This window comes from Echinops telfairi, unplaced genomic scaffold (genome assembly GCF_000313985.2).
Source record: "Echinops telfairi isolate 266 unplaced genomic scaffold, ASM31398v2 ScPeMD7_7457;HRSCAF=8495, whole genome shotgun sequence".
In the NCBI taxonomy this organism is placed as follows: Eukaryota; Metazoa; Chordata; class Mammalia; order Afrosoricida; family Tenrecidae; genus Echinops; species Echinops telfairi.
In genome coordinates this window covers 36,779,620-36,788,789 of record NW_022111357.1, presented here as the reverse complement: position 1 = coordinate 36,788,789, position 9,170 = coordinate 36,779,620, and the positions used below count along the sequence as shown (strand labels likewise).

The following is a 9,170-nucleotide window of genomic DNA, read 5'->3' as shown; positions in this document are numbered from 1 at the left end:
AAAAAAACACTAAAGGGGGAAAAACACCCGGCGGGCCCGATAAATGTCCTCAGAGGGCCACATGTGGCCCATGGGCCGTAGTGTAAGGACCCCTGCATTAGAGCCCAGATCTACACAGGTGTTGGGGCGGGGGCAAAGACAGCAGCAGAGGAAACTTCCAGGAGCGCCCCACCGGAGGTGAAGGGGTTCAGTACAGTGTTCGCTCCCTCAAGGACCATGTGAAAAGCGTTCTCTCTAGCTTTCCGGAATAAGACACTTACCTCGTCACAAAATACCATAGGAGTTAAAAAAACAAACAACCCTATACCAAACAGCAATTCAAAATATTTTTTTCATCAAGGAAAAGACTGAAGGCTCAGGCGGGACCTGGCGGAAGAGTCCGGCGGCCCAGGGCATGAGGCCAGCCCAGGGGGCTGCACCGGGCAGCGCGGGGCATGAGGCCAGCCCAGGGGTCTGCAAGGCTCTCACCGGGCAGCGCGGGGCAGTCGGCTCAGCCTCTCCAGGCCTCGGTGGCTTCGCCGTGGTATGGCTCAGCTGCCAACCCAAACGCTGGCAGTTAGAGCCCACCTAGCGGCTCCCAGGGAAAAGGCCTGGTGAGCCCCTTCCATCAAGCTTGAAAACACGGGGACCGATCCCAAGGATCTACCTGTCACCCCTCCCGGGCGATGCACAACAGAACAGTGGGTGAAGGGAGACAGCAGTCAGTGTAAGACATGAAAAAATAATGATTCATAAATGATCAAGGGTTCGGAGGGAGGGGAGGGAGGGGAAAAATGAGGAGCTGATATCAAGGCCTCCAGTAGAAACAGGATGTCTTGAGAATGATGATGGCAACAGATGCACAAATGTGCTTGACACACTGGATGGATGGATGGATGGATGGATGGATGGATGGATGGATGGATGGATGGATGGGTTGTGAGAAGAGTTGTAGGAGCCCCCAGTAAAATGATTTTTTTTAAAAAAGATGGAAAACAAAGGCAAACAGAAAAGCCCCTTCCCTGACCTTGAGTCCATTCTAATGCCAGCCGCCCCTGTAGGGTGGAGTAGAGCTGTCCCAGGAAAGGCCCAAGGTGGCCAACCTGGACAGAGGCAGACCAGCCCGTCTTTCTCCTGCAGCGGGCCGGTGCCTTCAAACCTGTGACCTTTCAGGTAGCAGCTGAGAGATCGCTTTAGCCACCGTGCCACGGTGTGCATGGAAAACCGTGGGAGCACACTTCTACTGTGACAGCCCTGGGCTGTTAACGACCTCAACTGTTCTATTTTTATTGTTGTTCTACAACATGAAACCACCCGATTATTGTGGCTAGATGGAAAACATTTACCATTCTGATCACTTTTGGTGGCGATTTAGGTGAACATCTTGGTTTCCCAGGCAACAATCCGCGCGCGCACACGTTGCTCTGTGACATTGACTGCAGTCCCCACGATGGTTGCTCTTCCCACCGCCTCCCTGCACTGACTTCTCCATTCACCATGCTCTCTGCCCCCTCAGCCCTGCCTTCTGAGCGCTGGCCCTGGGCAAGAGCTGTCCGTTTGATTCAGGTGGTTGATTGCTCGAAGGAGTGCCTGCTGCCCTGGTAGTATTACTCTTCCCTTTACAGACATGCCTATTGTTTGGCTGGAGATCGAGCCGTGGGGGTTCAGTTGCAGACCTGAAGTGCGACTAAGAGCCAATGTTTAGGGGTCCCCCATCTGATCAAACCAGTCAGACTGGTCTCTTTTTATTCTGCCATTGTAATGATTTTGAGTTTGGGGCCACATTTCCCCCATCCACAACCACCACGACCACCACCGTTTTATCTAAGACCTGCTCTATTGTGATCCCTTTTGTTTGCCTGGGTTTTTTTTGGGGGGGCGGGGGGTGTTTAAATCATTTTACTTGGGGCTCGTGCAACCCTTATCACAATGCATCCATCCATCCATTGTGTCAAGCACATTTGTACATTTGTTGCCACCATCATTCTCAAAACACTTGCTTTCTACTTGAGCCCTTGGTATCAGCTCCTCATTTTTTTTACATGTCTTTTTTTTAATCATTTTATTAGGGCCTCATACAACTCCTATCACAATCCATACACACATTGATTGTGTAAAGCACATTTGTACATTCATTGCCCTCATCATTCTCAAAACATTTGCTCTCCACCTGGCATGTGATCCCTTTTAAAGTCATCAGGAGCGGTAGGTGGGCACCATCTAGCTCTGCTGGTCTCGATTCACGTGTACAATGCTCAGTGGCATAAATGGTGTTCCCCACATTATGTAACCGGTTCCACTGTCCATTCCCAAGTTTTTCGTCACCCTTCACAGAAGCTCAGATCTCTCCTTAAACACACTTCCCTGTTGTCCCCTACCCCCACTACCCCCAGTCCCTGACAACCGCTCATAAACTATTCCTGTGACAATCCTCGATATTTCCCGTGAGTGGGAGCATGTACTTTTCCTCCTGGGCCTGACTTGCTGCACTCAGCATCGTGTTTGCGAGGGGTAGCCAGGTTGTCGCGTGCGGAAAGAACACCGTTGTCTTCCTGACGGACTAGTGCCCCGTTGTGCCTATATCCATTTTGTTTCGCCATCATCTGTGGCTGGAGACTTTGGGTGGTCTTCACCTTCAGGCCATTGGGGGCAGTGGTGCCAAGAGCCACGGGCTATGCAGGTCCTTGAGTGGATGGCCAGTTTGTGCTCTCTATGCATCGAGAGGTTGGTGGTTCAAGTCCAGCCTTGGGCAACATGGACGAGAGGCCTGACAGTCCAATTCTGTGGGATTCTGGAAACCCCGAGCACTATAGCTCTGCTCTGAGTTCACGGGGTCACCAAGTTGGATCACCAGATCCAAGGGGTTGGGCTGGGCTGGGTGTGGGTGCGGGTGTGTGGGACCCCCGCTCTCCAGGTCCTCTCTGCCTGCCAGGGGGCTGACTTCTGCTTCTCTCCCCAGGCCTCGGAGGGGGCTTTGGCTATGTTGTCGGGGGGATCCACTGGGACAAGACCAGCTTTGGGAGAGCCCTGGGCGGACAGCTCCGCGTCATCTACATCTTCACTGCAGTCACCCTGAGCGTCACCACCGTCCTGACCCTGGTCAGCATCCCTGAGCGCCCCCTGCGGCCGCTGGGCGAGAAGAGGGCGGCCATGAAGAGTCCCAGCCTGCCCCTGCCCCCGTCCCCACCCGTGCTGTTCGAGGACGGTGCTGGTGAGAACCTCCCTGCTCACTCGGCTACCAGCTTGTACGCCAGCTTCTCCAGCCCCATCTCCCCACTGAGTCCCCTGACGCCCAAGTACGGCAGCTTCATCAGCAGGGACAGCTCCCTGACGGGGCTCAGCGAGTTCGCCTCCTCCTTTGGCACCTCCAACATCGACAGCGTCCTCATCGACTGCTTCACGGGCGCCCAGGACGGCTACCTGGCCCTGCCGGGCAGCTTCCCCAGACAGGCCATCAGCGCCAGCTTCCCGCGGGCCCCTGACGTCTTCTACCACCAGGACCACGGGCTCCTGGAGCGCAGGGAGGCCGCCCTGGCCGCCGGCGGGGATGGGGACATCTTGAGGGTGGGCTCCCTGGACACCTCGAAGCCTCGATCGGCAGGAATTCTGAAGAGACCCCAGACCTTGGCCATTCCCGAAGTGGCCGGGGGAAGCTGTCCAGAAACCAGCAGGAGAAGGAACGTGACCTTCAGCCAACAGGTAAGGGCCACGCTCCGGGGGAACCGGGTGCCGAGAGAGGGGGCGAGGAGGGAGAAGGGGGTTAGGAACCAGCCCTGGGCCAACCGAGAGGCACTGGGAAGTTTGTGGCACATCAGTCAGCAGGCTCTGCACCATGGTGAGCACCCCGCGTGGGGCAGCAGGTAAATGCCCAGCAGGTCAGTGGCTGGAACCCATTCCGTAGCTCCGTGGGAGCAAGGGCCTGCTGGGAGCTCCAAGGGTCCCAGGCTTGGAAGCCAGCAGCTGAGCTCCGCTCTGGCCTGCAGGGTCCCCCGTGGAAGGACAGACTCGGCCGCACCTGGCCACAGTCCGGGGGCTGCTCGCTACGCTGGCCCTTGTCTGTGCTTCATACACGCAAAGGCCATGCAGGCCAGGAGTGGCCTCCAGTGAGTTTCCTGCACTCATTTCGTGCATTGCGTTTCAATCGTCCATCTTTCTAGTCTTCCCTCGCATGCGAAGGTTGGACGTTGAATAAGGAAGCTTAGAGAAGAATCAGTGCTTTGGAAGGATGTTGCTGGTGATGATTGCGGACAGCACCACGGATGGCCAAAGAACAAACAGATCTGTCTGGAAGAAGAACAGCGTGCGTGCCCCTGAGAGGCAAGGATGGCGTGTCATGGATGGGACGTGCTGTCAGGAGAGACCAGTCCCTGGAGAAGGACATCGTGCCTGGGGAAGAGGAGGGGCAGTGACCGAGAGGAAGACCCGCGATGAGATGGACTGACACCGTGGCAGCACTGATGGCTCAGACACACGGACCGTTGTGCGCAGGGCACAGGACCAGGCAGGGTTTTGCTCTGGTGCACACAGGGTCACTGTGGGCTCTGTGCCAACTCGACGGCACCTAACTAGCTAGTATTTCTTGCCAACATCTGCAGCCCACCTTGGCTGAGTGCCAAGAATCTGCGTCTTCCCCAAAAGGCAGAAACAGGGTGGTGTCAGACCTGGCAGAAGCTCTGGGCTTCGCTTCCCCTCCGGTGTCATTTCTTCGGTGTCTAACGTCAAATAGCTGCCCGCTCCGGTGGGGTGGCTGCTGCGGTGGGGTCCTGTCAGCCAGCTCCGGCTCGTGGAGCTACAAGCGAGACTACCCCGTCACGCACCCCACCCCTCACAATCTTCCCTCTATGGGAGCCTGCCGTGGGGGCCCAGCTCAACTGAGAACCTCCCTCTCTGTCGCCCACCCTCCACTTCACACCAAGCATGCTGCCCTTCCCCAGGGCCGATCCCTCATGATGACCTGTCCAAGACGTGCTGTCCTCACGCCTCAAGAGCATTCCGACTGCGTTTCCTGAGACAGACCCACTTGCTCTCTGGCAGTGCCCAGTGAGTCCCCTAGAGGTGGTAGAAACCTGGAACCTGAATGGCAGTGGCGTGTGCTCCTCTGAAGACAAAGAACCTTCTGGAAGCCTGTGTGCAATGGCCCCGGCTGAGCCCATCGCCCGGCTCTGCTGCGCTGCGGGGAGCAGGTGCCCTCCTCAGAGCCTGGGAAGGCTTCCCCGTGATGACGCCGCCGCCTCTGGTGTCAGGGGGCAGCTTGGGTGGCCGTTTCTCCTCAGGGCAGTCTGGCTCCTGGGCTGGCGCCACGAGCGGAGTCTCGCCCTGGCGCCACGAGCAGTCTCCCTTATTATTCATGGCCCTGTGAGTCCAGAGGGCATTTTTCTTGTTCAAGAATGCAAATCTGGTTAGGGTCTAATATACTAGTTACCACTGGCTGTCCGGGTGACTCCCAGTCCCAACGATCGGTGTGTCAGAGTAGAGGAGCCCACGGGTTTCCAGCTCTGTGATCACCAGGCCTTTCTCCTGAGGGGCCTCAGGGTGGATTTCAGAGCAGACGAGACGCAGGCATTCAAGGTGGGCTGGCCGTCAACTCGGGGTGGATCTGAACCATCAACCTTTCTGTTAGGAGCTAGGCCCTTAGCTACTTCCCCTCCGGTTCTCTCGCCCACCTCCTCCTGAGGAAGGACTCTGGGGACGCACCGCGGAGCCACGGCAGAGGGGTATTGAGCTCCTGAACGGCATCCCATGTGGTTGCAATCAGCTGCTAAACCAAAGGTTGGCGGTTCAAACCCACCTGGTGGCTCTGTGGAAGAAAGGCCCGGGGATCTGCTTCATGAAGGGTGACAGCCAAGGAGACCCGCCGGCGCAGCTCTGCTCTGTCCCCATGGGGTCCTGAGTCAGGGAACCACTGGGCAATGGTGGTGGCAATGGCAGTGTGGCAGCCCGTGACAGCTCAGGTGTGGAAGGAGTGAAGAAGTGACCCCCACCAGGGAGCTGAGCCCCGCCCCTGGTCCTCAGAGGGAAGGGGTGGTCTGCTGCTGAAGTCCAGGGCATGGTTGGTCCTGACCAGAGCCATTCCCCAGGTCTCTTGTCCTTACTGAGCTGCTTCCTGCCAAGTCGGGGGTTCAAGCCCACCAGCTCTTCAGTGGGAGGAAGAGGAAGCTGTCTGCTCTTGTGAAGATCCAGTCTCAGAAACTGTCTGGTGGCGGGAGGGATCGGGAGAAAGTATGAGTCAGAACCCAGTCACCGGCATTGAGTTTGGGTTTTTTTCTCCTTGTTCACACTGACTCATCCTGGCTCTAGATAGACCCAGTCATTCTTCAAGTTTCAATGAAAACTGTACTGGAATCTCCTTCCACCTCATTCCTTTTTTCTTTTCTTTTTCTATTTTCATTCTTGATCGAATGTAGTTGTGTTAGTCTGAGTGGACTAGAGAAACAAATCCAGACACACTCATATGTGTATAGGAGAGAGTTTTATATCCAAGAGTAATTGTGTATTAAGAAAACATCCCGGCCCAGTCCAGATCGAGTCCATAAGTTTGATATCAGCCCATAAGTCCAATATTAGCCCACATGTCTGATACTAGATGGTAAATTCTTCTACAGACTCATGCAGCACATGCAATGGTGCCAAAAGTAGGAAGATCACCAGCCAGTGGGTGCAAAGTCTTGTAGAAGTATCTCAGCGCTGGCTCACCTCTCCATGTGGCTCCTCCAGCTCCAGGGCTCTGGCTGCCATCAGCACGGCTCCATGTGGCTTGTCAACAGCACAAGAAGCAGAGAGAGAGCGTCCTGCCTTCAGGGAGGTACACCGGAGTCCCCAGAAACCTCAAGAGAAGACCAGGCCCACACAGAGGCATCATTGGCTATGACCTGATTGACAGGCTAGACTCCACCCCTTCCCTCTAGTTGACAGGAGATGATGGAGCTGCCACAGTAGTTTAAGAACTTTATTGGTCCTGTTGTCAGATTCACAGTTCTTTGAGGAAAGTATAAATCACAATCTATCTAGGTATTAGGAGCTCTGGTGGCGTAATGGGTTACGCACTGAGGTGCTAAGCAACTTGTCAGCAGTTCCAATCCCCCAGCTGCTCTGCAGCAGAAAGATAAGACGATGTGCTCCTGTAAAGATGTCAAGTCTCAGAAATACAGAAGCAGTTCTCCTCTGCTTCTGTGAGGCGAAATCTACTTGATGGCAATGAGTTTGGTTTTTAAGTGTTTACGCAGGCACCGGCTCAAATGCAGACGTCCGTGTGGTTAGCTGTCTCTCCCAGCAGGCAGGGGTGACAAACTCCATGTGGTGTAAAATTTTATTTACTTTCATTTCTCACTTGGGCTAGTCAGGTGTGGATAACGTCATAAGCCCCCCACACCCTTCTCCCCCTAATTGAGCAGCCTTTCGTATTTATACTCGGAACCTTTTAACTCCTTTAAGGATCTGTTCACGGGACTGGAGGTTGTACTACAAACTATGAAAAGAGCTAGTGTGGACTGAAACCTCCTCATCCCAGGGCGGACGGACAGATGGACGGGAGAGAGGCAGAGAGGAGAGTGAGAGGAGAGAGAAGGAGTGTATGTGTGTGCTTGTGTTAGCTAGCTGCTGGCTTGGATTCATGGCAAACTGCTGTAACACTGGATGAACGGGCCCTTGACCCTGCGTCCTCACCCTCACACTTGCCAGCACGTCTGAGACCACCCTGGAAGCTACTGTGCCGTCCATCTCACTGGGCGCTGCCCTCGCTGGCCCTCTGCTTCTCCAAACATTATGTCATCCTGCACAGCTGATACCCTCCTGATGACGTGTCCGAAGCAAGTGGGCTGGACATGGTGATCCATGAAGCTTTCGCTGGCTAACGTTTGGAAGTAGATCGCTAGATCTTTCTTCCGAGTCTGTCTTATTCTGGAAGCTCTGCCAACACTTGTCCACCAAGAGTGACCCTGCTGGTATTTCCAATGCCCCTGGCATCACCGCCGCCATCAGACCACCACACATGCCACCGCAGGACAACAGAGTCACAGTTCAGAGTCAGGTGTTAACTGGCCATCCGAGGATGATCATCTCAATGAGAGAGTTTGCCTACTAACTATCCTGGCATCACACGGCTAAAATCCACCCCTTGCTCCCTGCGGGTTCTGTTCTGAGAGAGTGGGAGCGTCATGGATGCAGGTCGCCCCGAGTGAGGGCTGTTCCTGGATATGTCAGCTTGGTCACCGGGCCCTCTGGGGGGACAGGTGGTCTGCTTGTCTGTACAGACACTCCCATTCACCTGGAAATATGTCGTACACGACCCTCTCTTATGGAAAAGACTTCACAATGTGTAAAGTTGAGTTGACCCTTTCAAAATAACAAGCATGTATTTTGCACTTTACCCGCTATAACTTAGTGGCGTGGTTGTTATGGTTGGGCTGCGATCTGCAAGGTCAACCGTTTAAAACCACCAGCCACTCCTCAGGAGAAAGAGAGGCCGTTCAACTCCCCAACGGAGGTTCAGGCTCAGAAACTCACACGGGCAGTTCCACCCTGCCCTATCAGGTCAATATGAGTCGGCACCCACTCGATGGCAGCGAGCTTTTTGTTTTTAACGTAACTCACGGATTTGGATACAGATCTCACAGGCTCTCAAATGCAGCCACATCCAGATGAACTTCCAGCCCTGGTTGCTCCCAGTCTCCCAAGCCAGGGTGGTCCTGGGAGCTCCATCGCCCCCTTGTAATGAGAAGACAGCCTCGACTTGTTCTGATTGTGGTTGTCATATTCCTCGCAGTATAGTCAGCCCTCCGGGTCTGTGGGTTCCCCAGCCCTGGGTTCAAGCAAATGCTGATCGAAATATGGGCGGGGTGGGGGGTGGGACAGGGAGAGTCCAGAACGCTAGCTCCCCAAAAGCAAAACTTGCATGGCTAGGCGAGCCTGTGCCCGCGTGCTGGCTGTGGCTTGCGGAGTCAGTCTCTAGCCAGCTCAGCCCGGCACCGGCGCGCTGCTCGCCGAGGTTCCGTCTTTCCTTCGCCCTCGGGGTTCCGCGCAGCCTTTGCGCCTGCAAAGACATGGCTCCTCAAAAGCAATTCAGTAGCCTGAGCCCCCTCAAAGGCGAAGGGCGTGCTCTTGCACTGTGTTCGGGCTGTAAGTCATCCGGGGATGATTTCAAGTACACGGACGGGTGCTCACAGGCCAATCCCATAGCCTTTCACACAAGGATC

General features: G+C 55.1%; 1 protein-coding gene across 3 annotated transcripts in view; it reads left to right on the top strand.

The window, feature by feature from the left end:
* The window catches only part of SLC45A1 (solute carrier family 45 member 1), a 29,532-nt gene that overhangs the window by 13,668 nt on the left and 6,694 nt on the right, over positions 1 to 9,170 (top strand). For 2 of the 3 annotated variants that reach the window (XM_045299283.1, XM_045299281.1), the window contains exons 5-6: positions 2,939 to 3,679; positions 7,590 to 7,596. In XM_045299283.1, the coding sequence (XP_045155218.1) occupies positions 2,939 to 3,679; positions 7,590 to 7,596 (748 nt within the window). Of the gene's footprint in view, positions 1 to 2,938; positions 3,682 to 4,050; positions 4,056 to 7,589; positions 7,597 to 9,170 lie in introns of all 3 variants that reach the window. The other variant, XM_045299282.1, reaches the window with a different exon arrangement.